The sequence below is a fragment of the Loxodonta africana genome, chromosome 21 (assembly GCF_030014295.1).
Source record: "Loxodonta africana isolate mLoxAfr1 chromosome 21, mLoxAfr1.hap2, whole genome shotgun sequence".
In the NCBI taxonomy this organism is placed as follows: domain Eukaryota; kingdom Metazoa; phylum Chordata; class Mammalia; order Proboscidea; family Elephantidae; genus Loxodonta; species Loxodonta africana.
Window position 1 is genome coordinate 36471594 of NC_087362.1, and position 14823 is coordinate 36486416.

At 53.1% G+C, this 14823-nt stretch overlaps 1 protein-coding gene across 2 annotated transcripts in view; it reads right to left on the reverse strand.

Moving 5' to 3' along the window:
• Positions 1–14823, reverse strand: part of CMIP (c-Maf inducing protein) — a 252185-nt gene that overhangs the window by 21730 nt on the left and 215632 nt on the right. For both annotated transcript variants that reach the window (XM_064273742.1, XM_003418160.4), the window contains exons 9-13: positions 14630–14734; positions 8203–8556; positions 1994–2059; positions 703–729; positions 267–315 (exon numbers count right to left, since the gene is read on the reverse strand). In XM_064273742.1, the coding sequence (XP_064129812.1) occupies positions 267–315; positions 703–729; positions 1994–2059; positions 8203–8556; positions 14630–14734 (601 nt within the window). The remainder of the gene's footprint in view (positions 1–266; positions 316–702; positions 730–1993; positions 2060–8202; positions 8557–14629; positions 14735–14823) is intronic.

A 14823-nucleotide genomic window follows, 5' to 3' on the forward strand; every position in this document is an offset into this window, starting at 1 on the left:
GCCAGGCCACCCCTGAGTCAAGGCCTCTGATCAGTGGAGAGACTGCCAGCCAGTGGAAAACCAATTCTGGTCAGCCGAGTTTACAGTAACAGGCTGATGTCATGGGCAGGCCCAGACACTCAGGGCGGGCCTCTGTTTATGCATGAGACTGGGAGCCTTTGCAAACAGTTCTGAGTACCAGTTGGTGACATGAGGGCCCCCTCCCCGACAGAGCCACAGCGGGGGCTGGGCTTGTGCCTGGTAGCGCCGGGAGGAGAAAGGCTCACCTCCTGCCGTGGGTCTTCTGCGAACCTCTGGATCACATACTTCAGTTCCCTGAAAGACACAAAGTAGGAGCTGGGGTCCTGGCTGGGATGGGAGGGGTAGAGACCAGGGAAGGGGTGGAGAGAAAGAGGCAGCCCACAGAAGGACCAGGGCATGGGAGCAGGCGTCGCTGATGGGCTAGGTCACAGGAGGCTGTCCCAGGATGTCCCAGGAAATGCGGCTGTCCCAGGAAATGCCGGGGGGGGGGGGGGGGGGGGGCGGGGCGGGCTTGGACTCATGTAACAGGAGAACTCCCAAGAGGGGCTGGGATCTCATGGGCTCCCAGGATGTATGTGGACAGAGGAGGGGCCAGAGAAGGGCTGGTTGCTGAGGGCTGACCCCAGGACACAGGATGTGTGGGCTAAAAGAAGGTACTGCGGGAGTTGCCCAAACACTCACTGGGTGAACTTCTCGTGTGCGAGAGCTCTGTAACCAAAACAGAGGGAGAATGCAGTTAGCAGGGCCTCTCCAAACAGCACCGTGTTCCAGAGATTTTCCTCTGGGAACAGCTAGTCTCTATGTCTGATTCCAAGGATGAAGAGGAAGCGAGAATGAAATCCCAACATTTTATCATTACTTGAAACTGGAAAACAAGGGCCCCTTTGACCAGGTGCTGGGTCACAGTAACAGGCTTAAGACACCCCCAGCCGCCATCAGGGGTGTACATAGTTGTATAGGAGCAGTGCTAACTCAGGGCATGTGGGCCACAGGCAGGCACCAGGGACCCAGGTGTGTGTATTAATTGTTCCACAATTAAGATGTGGCCCTGTTAATCACCAGGCACTTCAGGAGGACCCCAGGGACCACTCCTCCACTCAAATTGCATCACGGGCTGCTCTCCAGCGCCCCTGACCTGCAGGGACAGCACTGCTGCCAATGACGCCATTGCTCCTTGGAGACGGCAGCCAGTCTCAGGAGTAGAATTTCTCCAGTCTTGGATCCTGGGGGCCCCTGAGACCCGCTAGGCCAGCAAATGGGGCAATTACTGAGTGTAATGTCCCCCACCGAGAGCCATATTTCACAAACACGGGCTTGTTAATGGACTCCTGAGAGAGCCCCCGTGGCCTCCGGAGGCCTGGCTCTTCCATCTATCAAAACAGAGGCCTAGAGGCACGTTTGGGTCTGGTTACTTAGTCAAAGCCTGCTCCTGGGCATTACCTGCCAGACAGTGTCCCCCTGCCTTCCTGTGACAGATGCAGTAGTGGGGTAAGGCTGGCAAGAGGGTGCTGGGGGCCACTCCTGGCCACATTCAGTGTGGCACACAGCTCATGTGCACATGGGTGCAATTAGAGAGCTTCCAGCACATCCCATGAGGACACAATGCAGAGCCACAGGCATCACCTCCTGGTTTCCTCCATCGCCCTCTGGGAGGGGAAAGGTGGGCATCACCACTTCCATCTGACTCCTCATAAAGACTGTTAACTGGACTATGTGCAAGCCACAGTAGGAGGGGTCTATTTGCACCTTTATCTCAGAGAATCCCACCATCTCCTCACTCTGCAGGGGGCATGTGCTCCACAGGGTCCCCAGGTGGAGGACGTGGCCCAGCGAGCCAGGATCCACAGCTCCATCTCTGGCTTTTGGCCTGATCCTCCCACCATGAAAGGAATGGTCCCACTACCAATGCCTCAGTGGGCAACGGAGGTGTTTCTCGCTAGTTGGAGAGTTCCAGAAACCTGCATGAACTTACTCTTTGGGGAATGGAATGGGTTGAAGCAAGCTAGCCAGAGATGGTCTCCAGTCGTCGTAGTCCGACCTACATTGAGAGAGGGGAGGTTAGGCTTGCTGTGGACAAGGAGCGGTTCACAATGTACTGTCACGAACGGCAAGCAGCTGGGTGATGGTCTGGCAGAAAGGCCCGAATCCTTGGTCACTTTGCCCTGACTGTGCTGTGCATGCATCTAGTGTTTCCTGTGTGGCCATGAGATGCCACAGATGCACGCTGTTCAGAGATTACCTACGGCAACAGGGTTCCATAACCTCCTGCCCCTGACTGAGCATCATGGTATCATTTTTCACACCCTCCTCTGAACTCTCGGGGGTTAGGTCGGCACTGCAAGGCCACGCTCACCTTTGACTAACCAGGACGGAGTGGAATATTATAGGCAGAGTCATAAAGTTACAGGCTGATAATGTCCCCATGGGTGCAAAAATTTGCACTTCTCTGGTATCTGAAAGGTTGGTGGTTCAAACCCACTCAGCAACACCATGGAAGACACAGGCCTGGTGATCTGCTTCCATAGATTACAGCCTAGAAAACCCCACAGAGTGGCTGTACCCTAACACGTAGGGTCTCCCAAGTCACAAAAACAACAACAAAAAAAGTTAGTGACTAGTTATTTGATGTACAGGTCAACCCTCCTGATTTATTGGATACTTCTATTCTTTCTTCCAGACAACAGCTTCTTTTTACATTTGATACTAATGACAATAACAGCAAAAATAATGATGTGAACAATAACAATAAATCAGTAGCAGCTATGGTTTTGCCGGCCCTTTCTACAGGCACTGCATTATGCTGAGGGCCTTGGACACCTCAGCTCGTTATTCTTCATAGCTGTGACGTAAACACGTTTAGCTTCACCGAACAGATGGGGAAAGTGAGGTTTGGGGAGGTTTGGCCAACAAGGTGTCACATCCAGGCTGGTCTGACTCCAGAGCCTTCACTCTGCCCTGCCCTGGCAGGCTGCAGCTGAGTCAGGAAAGGGACAAGGCTCAGTTAGAACAAGACAGCACCTACAGTGCCAGTGGGGCCAGGCCAGTCCCTGTGCTCTGAGTTGGTCCATCTTACTCCTTGACACCCTTCAACAAGGTAGCCTTTCTCTTGTGTCATGGGGACTGGAGGCCAGCGTTGGTAAGTTCTTCACCTAGAGTCACCACAGAGCAGGAACTGTGCTCTACCTCAGTTCAGTCAGGCACAGGGGTGTCATGCCTGTCCAGCCCCGGGAGACGACTGTCCAGTGTTAAAGCAACATTAACACCATTGTCAGTGACAGTTAACACTCCATGAGTCCCGCTCTGTGGACCAGACGCAGTGCCTGCTCATGGAATCTTTATAGCAACTCTACCCGAGTCCGTTTTCCAGATGAAGGTGGCTCGGTAACCAGACAGCCAGGCTCTACACCCTGCCCTGGAAGCTACACCCTATGAGACAGGAATTACAGGAATCCACATTTTACAGGTGGGCAAATTGAGGCTCAGAGATATACTGCAATTTGCCCTAAGCTCCCAAACGAGAAAGTCAAGATTTGATGTCAGATGCTTCTAAGGCCATGATGTGTGCTCTCTCCATTGAACTCTGGAGCCTTCCCTGAGCCATCTGTGCACCTAGATGCTGCATTTATAATGAATCCTGCTGACCGGGATCCCTCAATCTCATCTCTCTGGCTTCGGGGATTGCTGAAAAGCAAACTCAGAGGTAGTATAGTACATTCTTACCAGTTCAGAAACTCACTGGCCGTTGTCAGCCAAGCTGAGCACCTCCAAAGTCCCAGACCCTAATCCTCACACGTGGAGTAAGCGGTGGCCACACCAGTCCCTGCCCAGGCTGCAGAACAGCCCCTACTATTCTTGTACCCAGCCCTGGGCAGGGGCTGGGGGTTTTGCATTTACTTCCGGACCCTGATGTTGGACGCAGGCCTGGTGGATAGTTGGCACTCGGAAAGGACTGCTGAACCACAGGCCCAGCACCCTCAGGGACTCAGCCACGAGGGCCTCCACCAAAGCTGGGGACAAGGACCATGAGAGGATCCGAACCCTCCGCCTGCTGGCCAAATTGGGTGAGGGGGTACTGCAGTCAGAACCCCCAGATAGCCAGCACTGCCCAAGAGAAACCCGCAGGCACTCAGGCCAGCCTGGGCAGAGATGGGCCTGGTACCAGGCCTGATTCTGGGGCTCACGATCCCTGATCTCTCCTTGTTCAGAGGTCAGTGTCTCTCAACCTTTTTTCAACACCATCCCCCCAGGAGCCTCGCAGACATTTGAGACCAGACAGAAGTGACCAGAGCCAGAGGACCTGGGTGAGGAACACAGAAGGCTGAGTGGGGCCCAGGCCATCTCTGTCCCACCCCCACCTGCCACCAAGCAACACTGCTTCAAACATCCCTTTCCATCTCTTGGCCAGGCTGTCGCAGCTATCCCTGAGACAGTTTTCTAAACCCTAAAACATCCTCCTTCCCTGCTTCAAGCTCCTGATGTTTCTTCTCGGCAGAGCTGGGGCATTTGGGGTGGGCTGTTTTTCACCCAGCAGGACTCTCCTAAACAGAACGGGACGTTTCCCATCCTGGCTCCCACCCTCTAGATTCCAGTAATGCCTCCCAGGCATTAGGACAACCTCAAATCCGTCTAAGAGTCCCTGGGTGGTGCAAATGGTCAAGTGCTTGAGTACTAGCCGAAAGGTTTGCAGTTCAAACACCCAGAGTAGCCTCAGAAGACTGGCCTGGCCATCTGCTTCCGAAAGGTCACAGCCTTGAAAACCCTATGGGACAGTTGTACTGTGCACATATGGAGTTGCTATGAATTGGAACTGACTCGATGGTGACCAACAACAACAAATCCGTCTGGACTTTTCCTGAAGATCCCTAGGTGTGGCACTTCCTGCAGCTAAGCTCTAGCCCATCAAGGCCTCTCCCGACAAACAGCTAGATGTGGGCTGATGAGACAAGAGCAGAACGCGCCCTGCCCCAGGATGGAGGCTCTCTTCCTCTGCTGTTATTAAATCAACAACACATCTCAGTAGCATCGGAAAATAAAGGAAAAAGCCAGTTGCTATCGAGTCGATTCTGACTCCTGGCGACCCCATGTGTGCAGAGTAGAACTGCTCCATAGGGTATTCAAGACTGTGACCTTTCAGAAGCAGGTCGCCAGGCCTGTCTTCCGAGGTGCCTATGGGTGGGTTTGAACTGCCGACCTTTTGGTTAGTAGGTCAGGCACCACCCAGGGGCTCAAAATAAAGGCAACACAGTCATAAGCAACTGCCCTGCGCCAGGTGTGTCCAATGTGGAAGGTACTGGGTACTCTAAGGCCCCAGGGCAGCTATGTTGTGTCTACAATCCAGCTGGGAGCTGCAGCTCAGAGAGGATGAGTAGCTCGCCAGGTCACAGCTAATAGGTGGCACCACTGGGACTTGAACCTAGGACTGTCTGACTGCAAATGTGTACTTTTACCTGTGTCTCACACTTTGGAGCCTTCAGACTGTTAGGGATGTTTGGATCCAACATGTTGGAGGCCCTCTAATGAGCCAGTGACGCCAGCCACCAGCAGGGTTAGAGAAGGAAAATAGTTATTAGGGAGCCAATGATGGCCCAAATGGTAGCCTGAGTGCCCCCAAGGTAAAAGAGGCTTCCGGAAACATAAACTCTGCTTTGTGGAGACCTCCGGGCAGGGTGTGAGCTGCTGCTCAGAGCAAGGAAACTGCCAGTTGCCCTGGCTCCCCCAGCCCATCAGTAGCTCCTCCTGGGCTCCCGCCATGAGCCAGCCTGACGATGCCCTGGACCCTGGTCCCAGACCCCCACCCACGCAAAGCCACAGCTGCCCATGCTCTGGCAGCTGGGCCATGTGGGAAAGCAGGAGGTCTGGGAGCAAACCAAGAAGAACAGAGTCCTCATTCACGAATGTGTTTATGAAGAAGAAGAAAAAAAAAAGTGTGTCAACTGCATGATGAAACTCAAATCCTTAGTGCTTAATGAAAAATATGAGTCAGGACCCAAGACAGCATAAGGTCTGGGAGTTCACAGCGTCTGCAGAAAGCAGTGGAGCCAGGGCACGAGAGGGATAGCATGAGTGATGCTAGCATGGCGGTCCCTGCTTTGACCCAAGCCAGGAGCCCCTGTGAGGACCTCGGGGCCATGGCTCACCTGCCCCTGGGGGGTGGGGTGACCACCACTGCTGGGCGCAAGGAACTCAGAAGGCCATGGGTTCTCGTAGATGGAGTTTGGAATTTCCTCCGCTGCTGTCCCTCTGCTACTGGAACCTGGGACCAAGCAGTTACTAACCATGAAGGCGGCTCCACCCTCTCCTCTCTGGGTACAAAGCAAGGGCTCAGAGAACAAGGGCATCCTAGGTCCCTCCCAGCCTGCTTCTCCAGCTCACTGGCACCTATCAGCCCTGAGCCACTAGGGCAGCAGTGTGAACATGAGCGAGGTGAACAAACACCACATGACAACAACCCAGGGACTCTGAGAAGCCCCCACCAGTGACAAGCACCTGGGGGCCAGGTCTGTAAGCAGCCACCACCCAAAGTGAGGGCCTCCTGACTATATGTGGGTGTCACGCGCTAGGCTGGTGTGAGGATACCATTATACCCCTGGATCCCTTTGAAAAGCCAGGGACTACCACCAACTGCATCTAAATACTCAAACATGTAGATTTGGGGCCTCCCGAGAGTAGACACAGCTCTAATCTGAAGGGAAGGGTTTGTGGGAGTGAGAGGGGCATTTGCTGAGGCCCTCTAGTCCCAGGCCAGCCCATGGAGCTGCACGAAGCTCAGTGTAGCTACAGGGAGTGGCTGGGGGTGCCCTCAAACTGAGGCCTCAGGCACAAGCGCGTGTGAGTTTGAGACAGGTCTGAGGAGGTGGGGAGGGGGATGGTAGAACTGGAAGGGCTCTTGGGTGTCCTCGAGGATGAAGGATACCCCCTATTCTAGAATCACATACCTGGAGCCCAGAGAGGGGCAGAGAGGGGCCCAAGCCACCCAGCTCAGAACTGGCATGTCCCACAGTAGACCCTGGTCTCATCTAGAGCTTCCCCACCAGCCAGGCTTGTGCTGAGCCCAACCCCACACTCTGCCCTCCCTCCTCCCGCTGCATCCCACCCTCCCTTTGCACCCTGCCCTCACTCTGCACCCTACCCTCCCTCTGCACCCCACCCTCCCTGCCCAGGACAAGGTAGAAGGATTGCAACAATCCGGGAAATTCCAGAAGGGCCATTCTCCAAACAGATACTTCCCTTTACAGATGACCTACCCCCTCCACCACAGACATGTACAACACAATGTGTACACACAAGCTCACAATGAACAAACATGCACAACCACACACACAACTTCCATACATACCCACACACTAGACCTGCCATCCAAGTACACAGGTGCAGACACTCACACAAAACACACACAATCTCTCATGCCGCACATAGACAAGCGTGCATGGACCATACAACACACTTACTCATTGCCTGGCTCACATGCATACTTACATATACACACAGAAACACAGATTCTACCTCCTGTGAACACTCATACCCAACAAGCGTGCACCCACAGCTGTCTGTGCATACACCCAGCATGACTGCCCAGACACAAGCCCACACTTGTGCATTCAAACACACACACACACACACTCAAAACAAACATACAGGCACCCATAGACATCTACTCAGCCCTTGACACACAAGCCCACTTCCAACTACTATAGATACGCTCGTGCTATCATCCCCACACCCAGAGCCACTTATATATACACACACAGACACCCACAAACTCAGAATGAGCTCACACACCTACACAATGTGCAGATATTTGATACTCATGGAAACACGTGGCACCCAGGGGCTCATGCGCATCATGTTAGATGTGTGCAGACACACACACACATCTTGTGCACACACGTTTGTACATGTACCACACACACATGCACAGACATCATGCATAAATGTATACATACAGCCACACACGTTCTCGCACACAGCATGTTCATAGCTATACACACACTCAGAGCCACTTGGGTACACACCCAAAACAGGTGCCTTCATATACTTGTACAAGAACTTGTGCTCACACACACAACCCAACACAAGCGTGCATCCATGCACCCAACCACACCCACCCTTGCATATACCTCCAACCACCCAGCTGCAAAGCCCCTGCCCCCTGCTGGTGGCACCTGGCCAGGGGACACTCACAGCAGCTTGAGGATCTCCACGTAGCAGCCGAGCGTGCGGTCAGCCTGGGGGCCCAGCTCGATGCTCATGGTGCTGCAGGCGGGGCTGACCATGAGGCAGTCGATGAGGTTGGGCTCGCTGTCATTGCCTGTGCTGGCTGTCAGCGCCGGCGTGGCAGTGCTTGTACGCTCCACCTCCACATGGATCTCGCTGGAGGCCACAACCACCGACTTGAGGCGCGCCTCGGACAGCGTGGCTTCCTGAGACACCAAGTCCGGGCTGGGGTGCAGAAGGCGCAGGGGTAAGGTGGGCTTCCGGTCGCATGGCTGCTGGCAGCCATTCCGGATCTCCTTCAGGCTGGGGGAGTTGTCACGGCTGGGGGGAGAGACGGGAGAGGGTACATGAGTCAGGTGCCCACCCACCTGCCCACGGCCACTGGGAAAGTCCTAAAAGCTGTGAGGCACGAGCTGATGAGCGCTTATGATGCACCCAGCACCCTGCTAAGTGCCTCCCGAAATCCCCATGACAACCCTATGCAGCAGTACCAATACTATCCCCAATGGACAAATGAGGAAACTGAGGCTCAGCCCAGGTAAAGTGGCTTGCTCACAGTCTTGGGATAAAATGTGGAGATGGCATTCAAACCCAGGCTGTCTGCCCCTAAAGCCTGTGCTGTAGTCCAGCACATAGTAAGTGCTCAGTAAATACGTCTGAATGAATGAGCAAGTGTTAGTCTTTGTGCTATACCGAGGAGGCCCTTGGCATTCACCTCCACTGACATGCCTTCCCGGGATACCTCCCTGATACACCTATGAGACCTACTATGCGATTTGCCTTCTAGTTGCTTCCTGTAGTCTAGCTGTTGCCCCCAAACCTGATGCTGCAGTGTCCTCTAGCTCTATGCTCCCCACCCCCATCCCCACCCTCCACCCCAGGTGAGAAAGCCCAGGATTCCCCTCTGCATGGAAAGTCACTTCCATGGGACCCCAAAGCCCACCATTCCAGTCTGGGCCCTTAGTACACAGGTCCCTCCTATCCTCAGAGCCTAGGCATCCCCATCCCTCTTGGCTCAACCCTCAAGTCATCTGACTGCTTTTCACAAGGTGTTAATAGGTGTTAATTAAGAAAAGGGCTCTGTGGCATAATTAATGTCAAATTTGTTTGGGAATTGCTGAGCTACATACAATTAGATTAGGTCTCTCTGTGGCAGGACTTGTCAGGGCCTTGGGCCCGGTTAAAGTGTGTCCTCTCACGGAATACTTCCACATGTGACCCACCACCCGGGAGACACACCATAATAGATAGTCATACCAGCATGGGGTCAGGTGTTGATGCCTCTGGGCTCCTGCCATTACAAGCCCTTCTGGTTATCTCTGGAAGGGGTGTAGTACTGCCACGTGTTACAGGTGTGGAAAATATGCTCCTAAGTGGATGGGCTGAAACTTGAAACCACGACTCTCTGAGCACAAAGCCCAGGTTCCTCATCACACTGGCTTTTCAGAGCCTCTGAGAGCCTGTTCAGGGCCACCACCCCCCCCCCCACCCCAAGAAGTCTTCCCTGATTTCTTCTAACTGCCTCCTTCTCGTTTCTGCCCTGAGCTCCTTCTAAACCAAGGATTTCCAACTCTGGCCTGACACCTGTCTCCCCCGAGGCATTTCTAAGCATCCCAAAGACCAGAACAATTCAATAGGGGATCTCAGCGACTGTTATAGCTGCCCCAGTGGGTGCCAAGGCTGAGACTCACTGCTCTACAGATGCAGAGCACAAGGGCCTGATTGAAAGCAGCTGCTCTCCCTTCCCTCCCATGTGCCCTGCACGTCCTGTGCGTAAGGACTGGGTCATGCTGCTGGCATTCTGCGTGGTAGCTCCAAGGACCCTGCAGGCAACAGCACCCAAAGCAGAGGGCCTGGATTCATCCAGCACATTTGATGGCCAGGCTGGGTGTTTAACAAACACACTTTCAACTTTGCTTGGGGGAGGGGCCCACCGGCTGAAGTCTATGGCTGATGGAGAATTGTGGGTGGTCCGTGGAGGAGAGGTGGCCTAAGTATCTCCAAGGGTTCAGATCTGTTTGGTTACCAAAATGCTCGGCACTCCATTTCCTTTGTTTGCCTTTGCTGGGCTTTCAGAGTGGATTTTCAAGGCTGTTTGGCTCAGATGGGTGATTTTCCAGAGAGCCATGCTAACCTGGGTCAAGCTATCTGCTCTTTTGTATGTGAGTACATCTTATACCCTCAAGAGCACTGGGGATGGCCCCCACAGGGCATCACGGGGTTTTTATCATGGGGGGACCAACCAGCGGTGCGGGATGGACCTAAGCCTGTGAAGCTGCCTGGCAGCACTTGGGCCCTGAGAGCTACTTCCTGGAGGAGCTCAAGATATCAGTGGTAACCCAGAGAACGTCGACACTGATGTGGGCTCTGAGCTGGGAGCCCACCGGTCCGTCCTTTCCCCATCCCCTCCCAGGCCTCCATTCTGGGACCTCTTGAAACAGCTGCCAGGCTCGTCCTTCCCCTCCAGTCCATCCTCCAAAGCCAAAGGGGACCCTGGAAAACTAAAATCTCATGATGTCCGTCCTGTACTTAAAGCCCATCCACAATTCTTCAGCACTCTTAGAATAAAAACTCTGAGCTTTAAACAAAGCAGTCCCTAGGTGCTGCAAATGGTTTATGCATTAGGTTGTTAACCAACAGGTTGGAGGTTTGAGTTCACCCAGAGGCACCTGGAAAATTAGTCACTGGATATTCTATGGAGCAAAGCTCTACTGTGATATGCAGGGGTGGACGGCAACTGGTTCATTGCCCTGCTACTCAGACTGGCCTATGTATCCACAGCGCAGGCATCACCAGGAGCTTGTGGGAAATGCAGAGTCCCAGGCCCCACATAGGCCTGAATCTGAACCTGCCTTTTAGCACGACCCCAGGTGAGCCTCGGGTCTGAGAAGTTCAGCTCTGCCAGCCTCTCCGGGCCTGGACCTATCTCTCCTCCATCTTTGCCCGTCACTTCTCTTCCCTCTCTGCCCCAGCCACACTCAAGTCCCTTCAGTTCTTTCCTGCAGTGGGCCTCAACCTTTAGTGTGTAATGGAATCACTACGGAGTTTGTTAAGAATGTCCAGGAACCCGCATTTTAAAGAAATAACCCGGGTGGTTCTGAAGCAGGTGTTCAAGGGCCATAGAGACAAAAATGTGACCAGTTGACAAGGCTGCCTCAACTGCCTGGCTTTTGCAGATGCCATTCTCTCAGCCTGGATTACCTCCTTGCTAACAGCCAGGGGTGGGGATGGGGGTCTCCCTTCCTGGAGGAGCATTCCCAAACCTTCCCCGAGAGCAGGGGTTCTCAACTCTGGCTGCACAACAGACTCTTCTGGGGAGATTTCAAAAAATACTGATGCCCGGGCCCCAGTCCATCCCAAGTAAGTCAGAATTGCAGAGTGTGGGGCTGGGACATGCTTATTGTTTTCTCTCTTTTTTTTTTTTATTGAAACATGACCAGCGGTATGCTGGTAAATGCCTAACAACTAAATTGTCCAGAAAAAAGAAACCCTGATTTGTAGTGTGCCCAGTTCCATGGTGTAAATAACCCACCATGATCTGTGACACCGCTAGGAGTGGAGTTGAGAGAGATGCCACAATCGGTTCCCATGGGCCAGTGTGAGCAGCTCCTGTGGGCCAGTGTGAGGGGCTCCAGCTATCCCTGCCGTCACTCACATACAACACAGAGCAGAAATCTTAGGTGCAGAGCTCAATGACTTTTCATGCAAACTCCTGTGTAGTAACCACCCAGATCAGGGGTTCTCACCCTCGGCACTATTGACATTTGGGGCCAGATAGTTCTTTGTGGTGGGGGCTGCCCTGTGCATTGTAGAATGTTTAGCAGTATCCCTGTCCTCAACCCACTAGATGCCAGTAGCAACTCCTCACCAAGTTGGGGCAATCAAAAATGTCTCTATACACTGCCAAATGCTCCCCAGGGAACAAAATTACCCCAGTCGAGAACCACTACCCTAGATTAAGACGTGATACATTTCCATGAACCCAGAAGGTTCCATGAGCCTCATGCTTTCCCCCAACTCTCCCCTCCCTTCACCCCAGGGGCAGCCACTACGCTGGCCTCTGTCACCACAAATCAGTCTTCCCTGTTCTTGAACTTCATGTAAATGGAGTCACACAGGGTGTACCTTTTGGGTCTGGCTTCTTTTGCTCAATATTATCATGTCTGTGAGATTTATCCAATAGTTTACGCACACAGCACTAGTTCAATCATTCTCACTACTCTACAGTATTTCTTGGTGTGAACAGGTCACAATTTCTTTATCTATTCTACTGCTATAGGGCATTTCAGTTGAGGTTGTTTAGTTTTTTGCTATCACAAATCATGCTGCTATAAACATTCTTGTCTGTGTCTTTAGGTGAATATACCAAAATACATGCAGGAGTGGAACTGCTGGGGCCTAGGGCAAATGCAAGGAGCCCTGGTGGTGTACCAGTTAAGCACTCGGTTGCTTACCAAAAAGCTGGCAGTTCAAACCTATCTGTGGCTCTGGGGAAGAAAACACCTGGCAATCTGCCCCCGTAAAGATTAAAGCCTGGGAAGCCTATGGGGCAGTTCCACTCTGTCATATAAGGTCACTATGAGTGGGAACTGACTCTACGGCACACAACACCAGCAACAACAGGGTATACGTATATTGAACTTCACATTCTTATTTTCTAAAACCATACCCCAAACAAACAAAAAAACCTGTTGCTATCAAGTCGATTTCAACTCATGGCAACCCATGTGTTAGAGAATTGCTCCACAGGGTCTTCTTGGCTGTAATCTCAATGGAAGCAGACTGACAGGCCTTTCTTCTGTGGCACTGCTGGGTACGTCTGAGCTGCCCATCTTTAGGTTAGTAGTTGTGTGCAAACCATTCGCACCACCCAAGGACCTTGAATGCAGGCAGAGTGAGACTCACTGCCCCAACTATGCCTCTGGCTCCTCTTGTCACAGACCCAGTCACGTGGCATTGTAACAACAGCTTGCTTAGCTGTCCCTTCTCTGCCACAGAACAAGCTCTGTGAGGGTCAGGGCTGACCTGGCTGGTTCACTTTCATACCCTCAGTGCCTGGCCCATAATAGACCTTCAGTAAATGAATGTTGAGTGCAGAAAAGAAGGCTCAAGGGCTAACTGTTGCTGATCTGCTCTATTATCTGTGTGCAGTTCCTCATTCTGGTTCTTTCCCACCTCTGACCTTTTCTCAGTGGTAGAATTCCCTGTACAGGGCCTAGGGTGGGGCCTGGGAGAGATTTCCAGTCTCTGGGGCCTGCTTCCTGCCCCGAGTTGGGGAAGCCCTGCTCCAGGGTGGCCTGTGGGGCCTTGGAGACACAGAAGGGAACCTTGCGAGATGCTGTTTTCTGCTCCTGCTCCGTTTCCGCTCTAGTCTCAGCTCAGGTGACCACAGGCCCAGGAAGGCTGAGATGAGTCTGAGAAGAGGATGGAAGCCAGCCTGTGTTTGAAATGCATAAAAAGGCAGGGCTTGCTTGGCTAAGGGTAAGTGACCATCAGGGTGCCTTGGACAGTTTCACAGGTCGTGCACTGCCCAACTCTAGCAGTGCCAGGCACACCGAGGTCCCTTAGAGCCGTGCAGTGGACCACTTGCATGACAGGATGGGCGGCCGTAGCAGACATAGTCATCCCTGCACATCAGATCCCCTCCAAGGACCCCAGAGGTCACTGCACAGAGTTTCACAAAACTAATGACATCTTGCATCACTCTGCACCCCAGGGTTGGCCCTCAACCAGTGAGAGGCAGGAGCTGAAGGATAATGGCCCCAGTGTCAACATCCTCTGTGGGACGACTCTGACCCCTGTCCCATACACAGACCCGCACCCGCTGCCCACAACCGGCACCTGCTTACTAACATACTTTGCTGTTGTCCTGCCTCCTGTCTCCCTCCCATGCTTCCCGAAATCATCTCCATAATAAGCTCCTGCAACCAAATCCTGGTCTCGGGGTTTGCTTTTGGGGGATCCACCACCTGGCTCCATTTGCTCCACTGGATTGTTTTTACAGCATTTCTCACCATCTGACACAATCCTGCATATGTGCGTGAATGTTATCTCCCTCTGGCGAAGTCTAAGCTCCATGAGGGCAGGCCATTTGTGGTCTGCTTACTCCCCAGCATCTGAAACGGTGCCTGGTACACAGCAGGTGCTCAATACACATATGCAAACCAGGGGCAACACTCCATGTTTTCAAAGACAACATGAAAGGGGAGTAAACACTATCACCACCCTTTGTGCCCAACACACACACATTTGCACAGACATGTGCACACATTCAGTCACACATACACACAAAACACATATTCACACATACACAAATTCAACCATATGGACGTTCAGCTCAGCCCCGAGAGCTGAGGCGTCCCTGTGTGGGGTCCCTATGGCCACAGTGACTGACCTGTTGATGAACTCTTCATAGCAGGAATAGATGGCGGCCAGGCACACTGCCACCAAGTTGGGCAGCACCCGGGGGTGGGGACAGTGCCCCGTGGGGCCATGCATGCTGGAAAAGAGCAGAGGGGAGGGTGAGAAGGCTGTGGGGGCTCAGTCAGTGGCCAGTCTGCTCCGTACTGCTGGCATGGCTCAGGCAGC